General features: G+C 40.9%; 1 protein-coding gene across 6 annotated transcripts in view; it reads left to right on the top strand.

The window, feature by feature from the left end:
• Window positions 1–18,024, top strand: part of LOC126567843 (alpha-catulin) — a 63,419-nt gene that overhangs the window by 8,226 nt on the left and 37,169 nt on the right. For 4 of the 6 annotated variants that reach the window (XM_050224159.1, XM_050224157.1, XM_050224158.1 and 1 more), the window contains exon 1: window positions 5,148–5,579. The exons of the other annotated variants lie outside the window; for them this stretch is intronic. In XM_050224159.1, the coding sequence (XP_050080116.1) occupies window positions 5,214–5,579 (366 nt within the window). In that variant the 5' untranslated portion in view covers window positions 5,148–5,213. Of the gene's footprint in view, window positions 1–5,147; window positions 5,580–18,024 lie in introns of those variants that run through there. 6 annotated transcript variants of the gene reach the window in all.

Below are 18,024 nucleotides of genomic sequence, written 5' to 3'. Positions count from 1 at the left end.
AGTCACTCACGCGAAAGCTTCCTAGCGAGTTGGGTGGTATTGGTTTGGTAAAAAACAAACTAAAAAAAAGTTCACGATCAAGGTTTGTCCTTTGGTGAGTTGGAAGCAGGAAAGCATTCGTTTTATGCTCTAGTTCTCCTCTCCCACACAGCACTGAGTGAGCAATATAAAGTGAGATTTAAACGCACGCCACACATTCTCTCTCTCTCAACAGGGCTTTCCTATTATACAGCATATTTAGCAGTGTGGATGTACTAGGGTACACACATTCACTACTACAGCTTTGGCTGCAATCTAAAATTAGTTCCCGACCTCGTGGGAAGCTTTGTTCTACACCTGCTACAAACAGTTTGGAAAAAAACGGTGGCATCCTTATCACCTAGAGTCCTGGGGTTGTGTTGGTGTGTGTGAAGGCATTTAAGTTGTTGTGAGGCTTGGTAGCAGACACGGTGACATCCTGATGATAAGTCGATTTGCTGGCAATGTCTATGTGTGTTATGTTTAATTTTAGAACACTCACCATCCTGGACGCCACGTTGGAGGGTGGCCCTTGAAATTATTACTGAACTTTCCGTTTTTTACTGGGTTTTCAGGAAGATGAATCTTTTAAATTAGATTGTTTGCATTGTTTTCTATTTTGCAGAACAAATCACATTATGGTTTTGATTTTTGTACATTTATGATCGTTTAAATTGTTTTGGATTTTCTTGTATTTAATTTCAATGTTTTTTTTTCTCAATTTGCCTTACATTATCGTGCTTTTTATTTGATTTTTTCCATTTTCTTTGGATTCTTCAGCCTATATTTTATACTTTTCCTTTATCCTTTTTTGTAATGTATTTTATGCTTTTGCAGCTGAGCTATATTTTTACATTCTCTTACTATTTTGTTATGTAATCAATTAATGTTTGAACATTACCTTTTGTTTATAATACCTGTTTGGTCCTATGCCAGGTCCAAATTTTGACCACTACTAAATAAATCTGTTCCATTGCTTTAGAACATTGCTCTCAAACGGTCCGTACCAGACGGGTGAGTTCCTCATTGCCCACGCGGCTGTTCGTGGGAAACTTTACCACCCACACTCACACACACACACACAAACACACGGCATGCTACCAAACCCAGCCGCTGCCAATGTGGGTGCGATATACAGATTTTCCCTCACACACGGTTTCCTATTTTCTCAGAGCAAGCTAGTGTGTCTGTGTGTGGTGGTGTGCTTTTGCGTGAGTGCCTGCTGTTGCTACTTTTGCTGGTGGTGCTGGTTTCGGCTGCGGGATATTGGTGGGTCGCACCGTCTTGCTCGGGCTTAGTTGCATATCGTCTTCCGTTCGCATCGCTTGCAAAAAAAAAAAAAAACCAACCCAAAATCGTGGCATGATAACCGCGTACATTCGCTATCAGCAACCTCACCTAGAGGGCTTGTAGTGACCGGGAAACGGGGTTCGTGTAGCGTGTGCGCTTTAAGTGCAAGAAAGTGCAGCCGTGACTAGTGCAGTTTTCGGGGGCCGAATCAAGTAAAGTACGCCGATAAACTATCTAGGCCTGTGTAGAAGCCACTGTCGCAAGCCAGTAAGTGATGACCGTGTCCTGGTTTTTACTCTCTTTTCACGGTGTCGAGCCTCCGGTGTCGATGATGGCAGGAAAAATTTGCTAACCTACCATGGCTGTGTGGGGGATGAAAAATTTCGCTTCACAGTGGGCTTTGCACTTTGCGACGTACGTCACGTCTGTTGTGTGTTGTCAGATCACGTGAAGTTGAACACTCGAGCACATTCTCACGGCACACTGTGTGGTTCGGTGTTCGCTCACGCGGACTTTGCTCTCAGCCTTCGCCTTGAGCCCTAGCGGGCTGACTGCCTAGGACGAGTATGTTACGGACTCTCGGGTGAAAATCAATCGGTACGTGGAAAGGATGGAAACGGGATGAGGACCTACCATACCTAGGAGGAAGAAAAAAAAAACCACACACACACACACACACACACAAACTAAACAAAACCAGGCCGAAGAAAAAACCGCCCCGATATATACAAGTGGTTATTGTGAACGTGCGTGCTGTTGCGCGTGTAGTGTTTGGTGATTCGAGCGCGAATCGTAGGTTTTGTGTGGGTGTGTGCCTGTGTGCATGTCTTTCCGCTGAGGTATCGCCGTTAAAGTGTGTTATCAATACAAGTGATATATATTTCTTATCCTTAAAATTCCCATGTGCTGCTGTTCGCTAGAGTATAAGAGAGTCTTAAGAGCCGGTGTTTTGGGAAGTCAGATTTTTGGATAGTTATACTTAAGTGATACTAAGTGTAAAATATGAAAAATGATAAGTCTGTGAGCTAGAAAATTCAAAGCATCATCTTATAAAAATTGCTTAGGAAAAAAAAAACAATGTTTCTAAAACGTAAAAATAATCCAAAACGTTTCCATCGACATCCTACCACTTGTACACGAGCCTGTTTTGTGTTTGACACTTTCCCGCCTGCTCTTACACTCCCACGAGCAAAAAGGGGGTTTTTCCGTTTTGCTTCACACATTTTTCTCTTGTTGATTAATTCGGATGAGGAAAGACCGTTGCTTCTGTTTCTGCTTTCCATTTGCTTGTGATGTTTTTTCCCTAACCAATACCAACACAATTTGGGAAATCCCCGATCCATCATCATCATCATCAACCAATCGTTTGCAGGTGTATTGGTTGGATGTGTTACATCCATTCTTCTTATTTTGGGGGACCAGCCTTTTCATGAAGGATTTTTGTGGTTCCTTTTTGCTCGTTGTTTTGTGTTTACTTCGTTGTTGTGTGTGTGTGTGTGCATACTTTATTTTTTATGTTTTTTTGGGGGTTGGTTTCGTAGTGGACAGTGGTGTGAGTTGGTAGTGATTCAAAAAATCAGGTAGAATTGGAAAGAGCCCGTAAAGTCGTAAAGTTATGAAGGAATAATAGAAGAAGAAAATACTTGGATAGAAGAATGTAAGAAATCACGAAAAGATGATATGATAAGAAGCTACTGAGCGTTTACTTTCCCCAAGTCCCATTTTCATTTAGTATGCTGTTCACGTAGTACAGCACGTTTCTTTGGTTTCGGGGATACGTAGCGTGCCTTTAACGGGTTAACTGTGGGCATGTGTGTGTGGGTTTCCAGTTTACCGGTGTGTAAATGTACTTGAAATGAGTACAGCATAAGCAGAGGTCAATACATAAATAATCGATGGAAGCTGATCGTGGCCTGTACAAGCAACCAAGCGTCCGATAACGAGCCGAAGATTAATGCCCCTTAAATTGACGAAAGGAAGGCGTTTGGATACGGTTAGCCTATCGAAAGCAACCCTCGCAAAGAAAGCGGAGCACCACGCTGAGAACCATAAATCCGATCGTTTTTCGTTGGCTTTTGTAGTATGCGCATCACGCTGTGTATTTTCTCGGGAAGTTCTAATGGGGAAGTTTAGTAGCGCGAGTGATGTAAAATAAATTGCCCTAATGATGAATGTCGATCGGAAGAAGCAGTAGGCTGTCGGCTGTGTTTGGGTGTTCAGAAAATTGTGATCCACCAGCACCATCCACTTGAGGACAGAATTTGTGGCGGGAGGCGAAAACAGCGGCAGCAGCAATTTGATAAATCGGATGCTATCCGAGAAGTGGTGGTTAATGTGTGACGGTGGTGGGACTGTTTCATTTTGGTCACAGACTGAAAATTGTTTCGATTAGGATGTGATTCATAAAATTGCTCCATTGCTTTACGCTAAACGATCGAAATCCATGAATGGAAGGTTGGAAAAGCGTTCGTCATGAAGGACAAATTGCAGGAAGGAGACCCATTACTTGAAAAGAATTTTCTTTCGGCATTTTTCTACTATTCTTGTAGTTAACAATCACTTTTTTGAACATTAAACATGGCAGAAACTAAAATGTTAGAAAGTATATACTAGTTAAAGATGAGATATTTTTGGATCAGAAAATGTAAAACTAAATAGAACAACTTCAGCAGCAGCTAAAAAGATATAAAATTTACACTGGAAACAGTTGTTAGAACAATAAGGAAGTCAACGGAACAGAAATTAGTTTACGTACAAATAGATAACAGAAAAAGGAGGACAATACTCCAAGCAAATAAAAGCTAAAACTAAGATAAAAAATTAGAAATATCCAGAAGCAAAAAATGCATTAGAGGACGCGATTTAAATCAAGATTCAAGAAGAAATTTTGTGAGTGATTCTTATATCTCCTTATAGTTTTAAGGACCTTTGTTTTCTAGGTCCATTCAATAGAACATACTCTTTCACTCACTTCAATTTACGGGAGAAGATTACGCTTGCTGAAATCTGATTTTTTCACCAAACTTTGGAAAAACTCCTTACATGCAGACAGCAAGTTGGGAAACGGCTTCAAACTGTTACCCGTAAAGCAAACCCTGTTTATCTCGTATTTCAAATGCAAACTTAGTCCCATTTCTTAGTTGACAGGAAAAAAATTTTTCCCTTAGACAGTTTGCAACACCCGCAAAATCATTGCAGCCTAACACTTGTCGTGTCAGCCGTTAAGAATGAAGCGAGAAATGTGCATTGAACGCAAATAATAGAGCAGAGAAGAAAAAGTTTAACTTGTTTTTTTTTCTTTTTGGAGCGTTGGTGCACAAAAAAAAAGCAGGTGACAAGCGGAGGAAGTTATATTTAAAACGAAACTGGGCTGTTGCAAAAAAAAACGAAAGTACCAACTCCACTGCCGCCGGATGTCGGCGTTGGAGTCGAAACGGTGCGTTGCAATCTCTTGGGAAAAGCTACATTTTCCGTGGCAAAAGTTGTGTCGAGTAGAGTGGAGCATTCGTCGCATTGATTTCGTTCTTGAGCGTCACATCTTAGCGAAGAATGGGGTAGGTGTGGGAGAAGGGGCAAGAGAAGGTTTGTGAGTTTTCCTCTGTGTTCAGGTGAAGTTGTCACATTTTCCTGGTTTTGCCTGAGGGAGCCGTTACCTGATGGTTGATTTCCGTGGGGAATACGGAAGGATCCTCACAGGACGGGCGTTAGTGCGTTAGTAAAGGCATTTGCGAATGAGTCGTGCATGAGCGTGCGTGTGTGTGTGTGTGTTTGTATGTGTTTGTAAGTGTTTCTACCTATGATTCCCCGCCCACCAGCGTTGAGTGGGAAGGAAAATCGAATCTCAGAAGTGAAAACAGGAAAATAGAAAGAAAAGCGTGTAAGTGATTCAAGCAGAGCGAGTGAAAATGAACGATAAGAGCTACTTCGAGCGCAGCGCTAGCGTCGGTGCCAGTGAAGATATCGGTCGACGGATTGCTGCTGCTGGCGGTGGGATCAGTGGAGGTGGCAGTGCAAGTGGTGGAGCAAAATCAAGTGCGAGCAGCAGTGGTGGGCTAGCTGTGACGGGCAAAATTGGTGAAAGTCGCCGCAAAAGTGCTTCCTTTGATGTGGACCGTAACCGAGGACCGGATGCGATGGCCTCGGCGGCCACATCCGGTGGTGCTGGGCCGAACCGAGGTACGGGTGGTACCAGCGGTGGAAGTGGAAGTGATACAGGCATCCGACGGCGAAGCAGCAGCAACAGTTCCGTTCATAGGCGATCGCAATCAAAAGTGTGTATTTTGGCGATTGGTGAAGATGGTTGCCATTAATAATAAGCTAGTGTGTGTGTGTGTGTGTGCGTGTTGATGTAAATGTATATGTTCGTGTGTGTGTGTGTATGATACGTGTGGCTTGTGGCTTAATCATACACGCGTAACGCTACAATGCCTCAGCGTCCTCCGCCTGCTCACAGAGCTTCTTGACGAAAAGTTCTCAACTACACCTGCTGTTAGGCAATTGTTGAATGCTTTTGGTGAAGCCAGAATCGCTTGGCACTAGAAAATGTGTGTCCAACTGCCTGTACAGCTCCTTCGCTTACGTGTTTCGCTTCATTTCAAGCTCAACGCAGTAGAAAATGACACGGTGGAAAGTCACAGAATCGCACTTCGCACGGCTTTCAAAGGCAGACACTAAAAATCTCATCGCTCACACACAAAGCTCACCTGCCAAGCTCACCCTGCTAGGATACTGTTTTCGCGTAGCTGTATCTTGTTTTATGTCCAGGATTGTTACACTTCGCTGGAAAATGTAGAAACTGGAATCCAGCTGTGGGTGGGTGTGTTAGTCGACTGCTCACCCTGAAGACACTACCATCCAACGCATACCTCTTTTCGCAGTAAAGCAGTGAAGTAGGTTGCTTTTGTAGGACAGAGCGCTATCGTGGTAATCTGGTTTCAACCGTGACTTCACCGGAAACGAGTAAAAGCTAAATGAAACACTCACCCGCTGTCCTCGAGGCTATTTACACTGCTAAGTGTTTGTTCTCATTGCTCCTGCTAAACAATGTAGGAATGAAAAATATGCTTCCTTACCTTATGGTGGGAGCTATCATATTGCATAAGAAAATGTATTTAGTGCTGTAACTACCGGTATAAAAATTTCAAGCGAATGTCTTATGTTTTTGGATCTAATGTTATGTATGAGAATGAGTTTATATGAATAAAAAAGAGGTATTACTTTCAAAATATTGAACCAACTCTCGTGGAAAATATTTTCAATAAGCAATATCGGTTATGCTAGGTAATAGCATTCGTTTCTTTTTTATAATTTTACTATGACTATATTCTTGACAGACAAAAAATATCCAATTCTTCTGTCAATCATAAGCCTTCGTTGCAAGTATTTCATTATATTATTCATTGGAAATCAGAAGTCATAAGAACTTCCATCATTGAGAATCATGTTCGGTAGAAGCTACGCTATTTTATGGCCAATTTTAATTTTATTCTGGGAATTATTATTAGAAAGCTTCTTCTTTTTATAAGACCTATTCTTGAATGTTTCATATTGTGAAAAGAGAAATTATTTAAAGTATACAATACAATTCAATAAAGTATAGTATATTTTTATATTATTTTAATATTACGGATTGCCGCCGTAATGTCACCACTGCTTGTGATGAATGAATAGGTGTAAAGTACAAAAAAAATATTAAGTCTATAACTTATAAGCTTTTTTCATGAAGATGAGTTTATGAACCGGTTTTCTTTGATAAATAAAGTCTTGATAATTCTGCAATGAGGTTGAGGTCTAAGATATTTGTAGGTTGCATCAATTGTTTATCTATGAAGAAGAAACAACAATTGGCTGGCCCCTACGAGGCCTTCGACCTCGTACGTAACATCGAACTTAAAAGTAACTTAATTGGTATAAAATATCTGTCCCTGTCATATCATCCTGTGCTTCTTAACCACGTCAACCGTCAATAATTTTTAAACGGAGAGATGCATTTATCGATGTCACAAACCACTCAGGTTTAAAATAAAATTGAGCCCCAATTGACCAGATATTTGTGTTGTAACATTTTATCCTGGATCTGGATCTTTAGAAGTTTGTCCACCAACTAATAATTACAGTAGTATTAAAATTTTATGCAAGTTGAACCAAATTAGCATTTCGTTTTGGCAATGCAAAAAAAAAAGGAGTAAACAATTTCTATACGCATTGTTAATGATGCTTAGCTACAAAACACTCCAATGCCTTGTGGCAACATGGGTAGCCCACAATGGAGCGTGTGCTCACATGGGCAAGATTAAGGATAATTATACAGAATATGCTCACATAGTTGTAATTACCGACGTTTCGCTGAAGACGATCATCGCCACTGTCAGAAGACCGTAAAACGTGAAGCCACACCACTTTCCGTCATCACCGTCGTCGTTGTTGTTGTTGTTACAGCGGCTTTACCACCAACGGTGGTCGACTGCCGCTGTCCTCACCATCATTCCCATCATCATCATCATCGTCGTGAGGGTAATTAAGAACATGCCAATAATGTGCAACGACGTAACGAGCAAACGTGGCGAAGTCGTACGAATTTTCACGGCGCCCACTACCGATTCCAAAAACAGGCGAGAACGTGTTTCGGTTCGCACTGTTCCCGTTACCTCCCCCGAGTTTGTTGCGCCCAGAATCCCGGTTGGCTTTTCCTTCCGGCACCGCTGGTTTCACGGGCATTGCAAATTGTGTGCGGTACGCTACACCTCTATATATGGTACGGTGCGGGCGCGCAAAAGGCACCTTTTAATGGTGGTTAGTGTTGGCTCCTTAGCGCTTAGAACCATTCTTCAACCGTCGTTGTTGCCATCGTTTGGGCCAAGTAGCGCACGCTTTAATTGAATTTATGCTTCAAACGTGTACGGTTTATTAAGCGCAACGTGATATTCATTACCGTGAGCATAATGGTAGCCATCGATCGATACCGTTACGCACACGGTAAAAATGGCGAACTAGAATCAGCAGCGAACCTGTGGTGGAGAAATTACGCTCCGCTTCACACGAGGTGGCGAAGACCTTAATGATAGTTACGACATTTATTGCACCGCTCACCAAGAGACGTAAATGAATCGTCGAGTTGTGTTACTATTGTTGCTTTTCTTAAGCCTCCACATATGTAAATTAGCAAGCAACATTGGGCTAGGAGCAAAAAAACACGCAACCAGTGCTAAGGAAACCTGTTGAAAATGGTCAAGATGAAAAATATTTTATAGAAGAAAAAAAATGACTTCAAATTTGCCGGCACTTAAGTGTTGTTGCTTTCGGCACGGGGGCCTTTCGATGTGCTCGCCAGCCAGAAGCGAAGTGATAGGCCAGAACGCTGAACGGCTCAAGGAATTTAATTCATCATTCACGGTAGGCTAATTCGATGATTGATGATGAAAAGTCGCTCGTGGCTCTCGAACAACGATTTCACGATGGAGGCGTGCCTTTTCGGTTTCGTTTATTGCGATTGATAAAGACAGGATTGAATGCTTTCAGCTGGTCCCTTGTGAGGTGGCCGAGATTGTGAAGAATCATTTTAAAGGTTGATTGCTCTGTAAATGTGGTATTTGTTAACAAGGAAGTAGTAGAAACACTAGTCAATATTAGGATATGAATAATATTGAAGCTCGAATAGAACAATTAATTCAAACGAACTCTATTTATGACAAATTAAACCCTCGTTAGGCTCACAAAGCTTAAAAAGAAAGAGAAAAAGTAGTAAGAGAAGATGAGTGAAAAGTGTATAATGAAAAAGAAAAGTCAAGAAGAGCAAAGTACAAAGATAAACAAGGAAATTCGCTTAAAACTTCATAAAAACGAACAAGCTAAACTCCTTTGAAATTAGTCGACAGGAATAGCGTTCGACTTAGCTACTGATAATGTCAATAACGGTGTACCCATTCAAATCGGTGTACCATACAGCTCATCTAAGGACGAGAAAAAAAAGGTCCACAGAACAAGCCACTCGATGCCACTGCAGGGCATGAACAATTAACGAGCATAATGTTGCGGTTTCGTGTCACCGGCTTGTACCTCTTAATGTCAAACAAACGCTTTTGCTCTTGCTGCTGCCACCATTTCCAGCGGCACACTATTGCCAGTGTTCGCGCCGGTACAAAGACCGCTGAGCGTAAGGCATAAGACAAAAGTACAAATAAAAAGGAAGAAGCGGAACACAACCATTCAGGCAGAATAATGTGCGTGCATGTTCGTGATAGGAAGTGGTTCTGTCCGTGTCGCATCAACAAAACCCAAGCTACCGAGGTACCTCGGTGACCTCGAACGTTAGCGTCGAGGTTTGCTGAGCTGCTATTCCTGGCTCCCTGGGCTCCTGTGAGTCAATATTGACTGAAGTGATATAACGATTGCAGTCCACCGGGTTTATGGTGATGGTGAAGGATATTTTTCATCCTGCCAAGCGCAGCCCAAAACCGCATCGAAAGCCGCCACGATCGCACACATGCAGCCGACCCGGGACTTCATTGGGGACTAAACAATACCAGATGGAGGTGGGCAACATTTCTTTCAAGAACAGGCCTGCGAGTTATGGTAGCAGTGGTAAGAGGGAAGATATCTTTTGTTCACTTTTCACATCCAACAAACGAGAGAGTATGGCTGTCTTTAGTCGTTCCTGGCCACGCCGTTCGTCGTCCTGTCGTCGCAGCCATCATCGCGTTAGCCCACAATCATTATTATTTGCTGTTTGCTGCGGCGTTTCCCTACGATGTTTCCAAAAACCCGCGCCGGCGAGATGCTTTCGGGGAATTTGCCCACAACATCATGCGCTTGGTCCCCGCAGGTCTATTTATGATTAAGAAATAATATCAAATGAATAAGATATAATCTACGAGGCAGCAGAGGATACGATGACGAGGTAGCAGCAGCTGGGACGGCATGGGAGGTACAGCGAGTCTTATGAATAGTTGATAAATTTTTCTGAAATCGTACCCTCCCACGTCGATGTGATGCTTGTCGACCAGGGACAGTGCAGGGAGCATTTGTGTTACTTTCTTTTTTTTTCCCCGAGCAATTCCACACAATTCGGTTGGTGCTATGGACACAGTTTATTATTTTTTTTTTCGTTCTCTTTCCTTCTCTCGGCTGAATGTACTTGTTAGTGCAGGTTTGGGTTCGTTGATTTGGATAATGATGGTGAGTAAATCAAAACTCTTCCATTCAATCCTCCGTCCTCCCCAAGCAAAGGTATAGCATAGACTCGATTGTGGGCCAGCATGGTGAAGTTTAGGTGAAAATGCCGAGCACCTTTCACTGGAATTTCCACTGTGGATGTGCACTACCGAGGCGTCCGGAATGTTGCGTGTCGATTTCACCTGATATGGCTAGAACGAGATTCGTGATGAAGTGTGAGGTAAATGTTGTGCTTGAACTGGCAATCGACGCATTTGCGTATTTGTGTTTGTGATACAAGATACGCTTTACGGGAGAAGTGTTGTTGGGTGATGAGTAAATATGACGTGTCTTTACGATAAACAGATATATGGATAGCTAAACAGGCCCTGTTGTCATTGAACTAGAGCCAGCTACAGTAACGTATAAATGATACAATTGATGTGGATTTTTTTCTGAAAAGCTGATTAAAAGAGGCTTTTATGGATTTTAATGTTTTGTTTTATTGAAGTACAAAACTTCAGCCACAAAGCTCATCATTACCAAATACAATATTGAACACCTAAAAGGTAACGCATTTTACCTTGAGATTAACCATCGGGCAAACCTCCTTTGTAGAGTGTCTAACGATGTCAAGCTTACTAAATTTCTTCACCCCGATAACATCACACCTTCAGTGCTGGCCTTGAAAGCGGAGAAGAGATAAACAAGGTACAAAAAGCCCCAAAGAACGAACCGTTCCGCGTATGTGTCGACAGACAAAATGGCATCCGATGGCAAAGCTAACGATGGAACCGCAACAGATGGAATGGATATCTCGATTTATCGTATCCGTGGGTCGTGCAGCGATGAAAGCAACATAAAAGAACGTCAGACGAAGGTTACTGCCGGTTTAGCTGTTTTCCTTTATACCTTCTTAGGGTTGATCCTTCCAGTGTTTGGGTTTGTTGCGCCGGTTGAGATCGCGAACGGACCGATGCCATTTCTTTACCGTTGTTAGCCGTCGATGCCGTGTGCTGGTAGAAGTCCTGCAGGTAAAGGAAAAACTGTTCGCATTTCGCATGATCGGGCTCCAAATCGTTCCGGAATGTGGCTGCTAGGTTACGTGGTGCACCAGCTGTGTTGGTCCGGTTGGTTGGTTGTGTTGTTGAACGCTTATGCGGGGTCGGTTATCTTGTGCAATAATCATCACCCGTCTCGAAGCTCCTTTGAATACTAATCATGCTGGTGATGGGTAGGTGTAATCCTAATCCGCCGCTACGAATTCTCCATCGGAACGTATTTTACTTGCGGCACCAGGCGTTTCCATTTGTGTACGTGGGACACCTGGCGTCTCCATTTGGCGTTTTGCTTTGTTGCAGCTTTTGCCTTTTACATTACGCCATGCTCACAAATAGGAGATCCAATTAGTTTGGCTTAAGGATCGAAAGTAGTTGCTGTAGGTGAGGACTCTTGTATTGTGGTTTTTAGTTATCTTGAGGAATAATGTTTTAACTTACAGAAATCAAATATTTTCTTGGTGTAGTAATCTAATTGATTCTTAAACTAGTTCATGCCTTTGGTTGCTAATGTGTTAAAAATGTTGTTTAGAAAAATTTGCTCCTACACAATAACATAACATGTTCAAATCGCTCTCACTTTTCGCAAACATTGGATGATTGCGTTGCAAAAATAGACTCTCCGCCATGATAATGAACAGTAAGCTGATTAGCATACGGGGAAAAAAGAATAAAATACCGCATAGAGAAAAGAGTATAACTACTTTCCGTTGGCAAATAAATTAACAAAATAGCGGAAGATTTGCATAACAACAACACCAGCGGCTCGTTAGGTTGTTGCACTGCCGATTAGTCACGGTGCCGTCACGATGCAGACGGAAGAAAAAGATAGAGAGTTAATTTAATAAGTAATAGGAAATAGAAAGCCTATTGCGACATTGTAAGAAATTTATTTCAAGACGCTCCTTAAGTGGATGACACGGAAAAATAATGATTTATAATTGGATTTCCCTAACTAATGGATGAAAATTATGCAGTTCAGTGTTTGATAGGAAGGTAACAAGGAAACATTTCTAATCACCAGCGCATTTGGATAGCGAGTTGTTCCGTCAATTACTGGATTAAAACTCTGGTGAAAGTGGTTTTTGTAGAAATTCTCTTCAGCAAATTATTTAGAATTTTTTAATTTTATTGTTAAATGACGGCACATATCCTTATTGTCAACACCATTTTCTCCCGATTATTTGCCTTATCCGTGGCATAGTCGGTTTGTTCAGGAAAACCAAAATAGTCATTTATTTTGCGAGCTGAATTCGGAAAAATCCTTTTCTGAATAGTCTTTCCCAATGACTGTATATGCTCCATTTTGGATTTTGTAGTGCCGCTGTAGATGTTTAGCCACCATCACTCACATTAACACCTGCTTGACTCGCTGGAATCACCACCATTTAAGCCGACGCCTTCTTCTTCGTCACATTCTATTTAATGCTGTCTATTTCAGTGGGACGTTTAAGATCATGGCCTGTAGCCGGATTTGCCGTCGATTTCATTATCGTCTCACACGCACACGCGGTAACGTTGTTAAGCAATTTACGCACATAAACTAAGGTTCAACTTTACTCGGAGCAAAAACACCGCACATCCGTTCCCGGAAAAGGCACGAGAGCAACTATACAATCTAGCTGAAACGTATGATCGTTAGAAGCAATAATCTATTTAAACAAGCGGAAAAAACGAACTGCTCGTTCACCATCATCAGGATAATTTGAGTTTTATGGTGTTAACAAAATGCTCGCTGTACTCATAATCGATTAGTCACGCATCTCATCAATGATCATTTCATGTCTCGTTATTTTTTCTTGCCTTCACATGGACAAGAAGAAAAAATACAAGCCCCTTCTTCATTGTATCCTTTTCGATAATCAAAGCCGATTATGTTTCTTTCTCTTTGCTTGGCATTTTAAATAATGCTAGTAATGTGTTTTGGTTCGTTAGCTATGTTTTACTCCTCCATTGAGTCGTTCCAAAATGAGGCAAAGTGTGGCAGCACAAGGACGTTCAGGGAGAATTGAGATGAAATTCAAATTCGGTAACAATTTGCAATGTAACGGCTTTCTTATGGCAGACGATTTTCGTTTTCACGACAGGCGTTCAGAAGGATAAGTTAATGGTGAAACAGGAAACAATTGAAAATTACTTCGCGATGACTAAGAGGTTTTTGTGAGGTTTAAAGCGAGGATATTGCGGTGCAAATAGTTGGAAAAGGCTGATGTTTTGTTTTATAAAAAAAGTAAAAATGTCTTAACATTCAAATTTAGCATTAAGAAACCCTATTTTTAGGCTAAAATTAAATGATAATAGGAGAAATTTCATTCATTTTAGAAATAAAAAAGTCTTACAAAATAAAAGCAAGTTTTCTTTAGATTTTTATCGACGAGAGCAGAAAATACTGTAAGATAAAGAATATAAGCTGCAAGAACACGACAGGCGGGGAATTGATGTAAAAGTTTAACAAGTATAGAAAAAGTTTAAGTATAGTTGTTTAATTCTTCTATTATACTCTATGAGCTTGCCTTCGTTTTTCTCCATGTTGTCTTGTTTAAATTCAATGCTTAACACAGCTGAAGCAACATTAGAACAAAATAATTCCGTCCCTCAACTGGACTATATCGATGTTTCTGTTCTGGTGCTAACATAGACATGTTAAAAATTGAAACAAACACTCCCAAAAAAGAAGCAAATAAAAAAGAAGGAAATAAAAATAAACAAAATCAACGACCAAGCAAGTTCACAGGAATGGTTCGGTTTGGTATTCCGTGCAAGACGGATGCTTTTGACACAAGAAGCACTTTCGCTCCAGAGTACAAAGCAGAACCCCGCGTCTAGTTTTGCCTTGGCATTGTGTCTTTCTGCACAACAGAACCAAGTGCTGGGATTGGAAAGACACACACACACAGAAAAAAAAGCTTTTTAAGGGAGGGATTATGTTTTCCACTGCGAAACAAATACGTGCGAAGTAAGGGTGGCACGTGAAGGCAGAGGCAGCAAGCAAAAGGGTAGGAAGTGAGTCAGAGCAACTGAAATTGGCATTGTTATGCCTGCCGAGCAGTGAATGTTGTACGAACGGTACCTAATGCTGGGCTGAAGCTGTGAGAAGCCGAAATGGGGGTAAAAATGGAAACTGGAATTGGTCTTACGGAGATAATGTGTGTTTCATTAATTGAATTTCGGAGTTTACAGGCGGCAGCTGGATGTTGGATTTGGGTGTATTAGAGGGGTGGAGCTAGTAAAAGAGGAAAAACAATTAATTGAACGGGAAATAGAAAATAACATTTGTATGTTTCCCTAATATAATAGCATAGCTCTTCTTAAGGAAGATATTGTTTATTGTAAAATTTCAGCCGCGATTTGCGTAACTGTGAAGAGACTAATCGTTTTCCAATGCCGCGGCACAGAATTAATGTAGTTCATTCGATGGAAAATCATTTCTTTAACTAATAAAATGAATACATTTAAAGCTCTTGAACAACTTGACAGACAGCCGCAGACTGCCAGTTCTTATCTTAATCGCATCCTATGTATCGTAGATATTTAGTTTGAAAAAGTACATAAAATTGTAAATCGAGGCCGTCGGACTGGAGCATGAGGTATGCTGTTGAGATGAGCTTAATTAGTATTTAATGTTGTGTCTGTTGGAATTTTGTAATGGAATTTGAAGGTAGCGAAAATCGCTTCCGGGTGGATGTTTAAATATTTCTTCGCTTCAAACCAAGTGGTTTGGAATGCTTGGAGGAAGAAAAGATGAAGATGATAATAATGATAAGAGCGGAAAAAGGCACAGATAATGAGCCATGAGCCTTTTATATGATGCGAATCAATAAATAGCGTGCTGTTGTGTTTTAAAATGCAGTCGATGGAAATTGAATTAAAACGGCATGGAGTTTGTTTGCTGCCAGCAAAAGCATTGGATTTTATCCTAAAATAAAACTTTTTTTTTCAATTCGAGGTAGAATAATACATCACAATAGGAGGTCCAAATAGATTGAAAACCAAATCTAATAAATGTCAGATTATCTTCAGTCGTGAAATTAGATTTTTAAATGATTTCAAGGGCTTTTAAGGTGTGTCATTGATAGGCAAATGTTGAGGGAAATTCTCATACCATACAAACTATTTCTAAACGCGTATAACACAGCGAGCTTTCATTTGGCTTTCGGCACTGACCTTTCGAGACGCAAGGTGAGTAGCTGGGTTTATGGTTTTGGCTGAAGTGTTTTTTTTTGTGTCCATTTTAAGACCAAAGCAAAAAAAAGTTAGACATGACAGCAGAGGGCAGCATGCAAAGCAAAGACTAGACAAGATAAACCCTTTCAACTTCACACGAATTTTAGTGCAGTTTCAACGACTTTGAACTTGAAACTTAAGGACAAGACCTTGACGAGGTGTTGTTTGTATTGTATTGCATTGGGATTGAAAAAGGTGCGTTTTAGAAAAGGATTGCAATTGGAAACGGAATTAAAACGGTCGACGTGTTTGAGGCATTGATTGACACGCAATTTGATTGGGAAAGGATTTTGATCAGAAGAAAATAGAAAATTCCATAGTTGAGAGACGTTACCTCAAAATGCAAGTTGAGGAGCAAAGTTTTATCGAATTAAAAATTATTTTAATCATTGCCAAAGCAGTATGAATACTTCAAAGAATACATAGGGTAAGGATACGCCAGACAGAAGTTTCAGTGCATATTGAAATGTGAACCAAACTTAGAAAGGAAAGTTAATAAAACGAGGTTAATGGTCGCATTATAAAAAGGGCCTCACTAAAAACAGTTGTTAAAAGCTTCTCTTGGCTACAAACTTCACCGAAGATCGAAACGTGTTGAGCTGTTTTGCTGCTCAAAAAGTTTAGTCGATAAAAGTCCGTCACAGTTACAGTAATCTTGTTTGCTAATCCATAGCTTTCGTCGTTCGATTTAAGGTCAAATTACCAAAATTGAAGTCGTTGATGTAGCAAGCTCAGCTTTCCTTCGCTCCAGAGCAAACATGTAAGGTATTAACCATTTATCCGTTGAGCAAATTGGTAAATGGTTTGCCCTTTTTTTTGAGGAATTCTAGCGCTACCTCGATCTGGAGCCACTTCGAGCTTCGCCAAATAGATAACGAGCTGGAAAAATATGGAAGCAACAGGCAGCACGGTGGGTTGGTGTGGTACAAGTATAGCGAGAATAGTTCGAAATATGAAAGTGACACGTATCTTCCGAGATTCAACCCATTGCTCCCAGTACACGTACTGTGTTTGTTGAGTGGTTGGCAACGAGCGCGAGGAAGGATTTGCTTTTCTTTTGCTAAATATTTGTACTATGTCTTGCTGGCGGAAAGCAACAGTCTTTCAATCTGCTCGTGTCTTTTCATACATTGATTTATTATGTTGAGTTAGTTACATAAAATTGAAAGCTGTGAAATAGTGTATATTTGCAGTTAATGAGAATTATGGAATGATTTGGGATCATTATTTTCCTCTAAAAATGGCTTCTGTTTTGGGCACAGAATACCAGGAAAAACGATTCCCAGCTCGGGGTTGTTATTTTTTATGGCATGTACATATAAAGAAGCATTATACACCACGCTGATTGGTCTCAAATATTGAACCAGAGCGTGTGTGTGTGTGTGTGTGTGTGTATGCTGATTGCTATCGAATAGTCGCGCAGCCGACTCGGCAGAATCGGCAATGGCCTAATCCAATCATGTCACATCATTCAAGAGAAAAAAAAGCATTACATTGACATCGATGCTTGGTCCCTTCGACACTGGTCGCACAGACAGTGGAAAGCAAAAATATATATATGGACTCCATCTCCATCAAACTCTACTCCATTCGAATGTTTATTACGTCTGTCGCGCGATTTGTCCTTTTTTTTTCCTCCCTCGTTCTCATTTTTGTCTCGAAATCTTACGACACCATCGAACGTGTGTGTCGAGTGATGGAAAACAGCAAATTTGGTTGAATGTTTGCTGATCAAAAGAAAACTGGACGGTGTCGTAAAAAGCGCAAACACACAACTGTTCACACGCTTCAGGCTGCGCTCATCCATCTACCGGATCACGTTTTGATGGTGATGCGGAATGCATAATTCTGCGGGAGAATGTGATGCGAATGCTGTGCGTCATGGCCACCAGAGATGAAACTCGAAGTGTGTGTGTGAATGTGTTTTTTTTGTATGTCGGAGGTGAAGATTAGTCCAACATGTACGTAATGGACGACAAACGACAGACGAGCAAACACATAGTCTGTTCGAATGGTGACATTGTAAGCGAGATGACGATCTTACGTGATCGGTGTTGGTATAAGAAGCAAGCAGTTTCTTTTTTTGAGGCCTTTGATTAATAATTAAGCTTTAAGGCGAATGTTTCAACACCAGTTTGAATAAAGCGTTGAAAGGAAGGCAATAATATTTGTCCATACACTTATAGACAACTGCTATGATGAGCTATGATGAGAGGTTTTGAAGTATAATGTTACACCGATTAGGAGCATAATGTTTTTTTGTTGCAGAGTATCCCTGTGATTT

The sequence above is a fragment of the Anopheles maculipalpis genome, chromosome 2RL (assembly GCF_943734695.1).
Source record: "Anopheles maculipalpis chromosome 2RL, idAnoMacuDA_375_x, whole genome shotgun sequence".
NCBI lineage: Eukaryota > Metazoa > Arthropoda > Insecta > Diptera > Culicidae > Anopheles > Anopheles maculipalpis.
The sequence above is the reverse complement of the archived record's forward strand: the minus strand, read 5'-3'. Positions and strand labels throughout refer to the sequence as shown.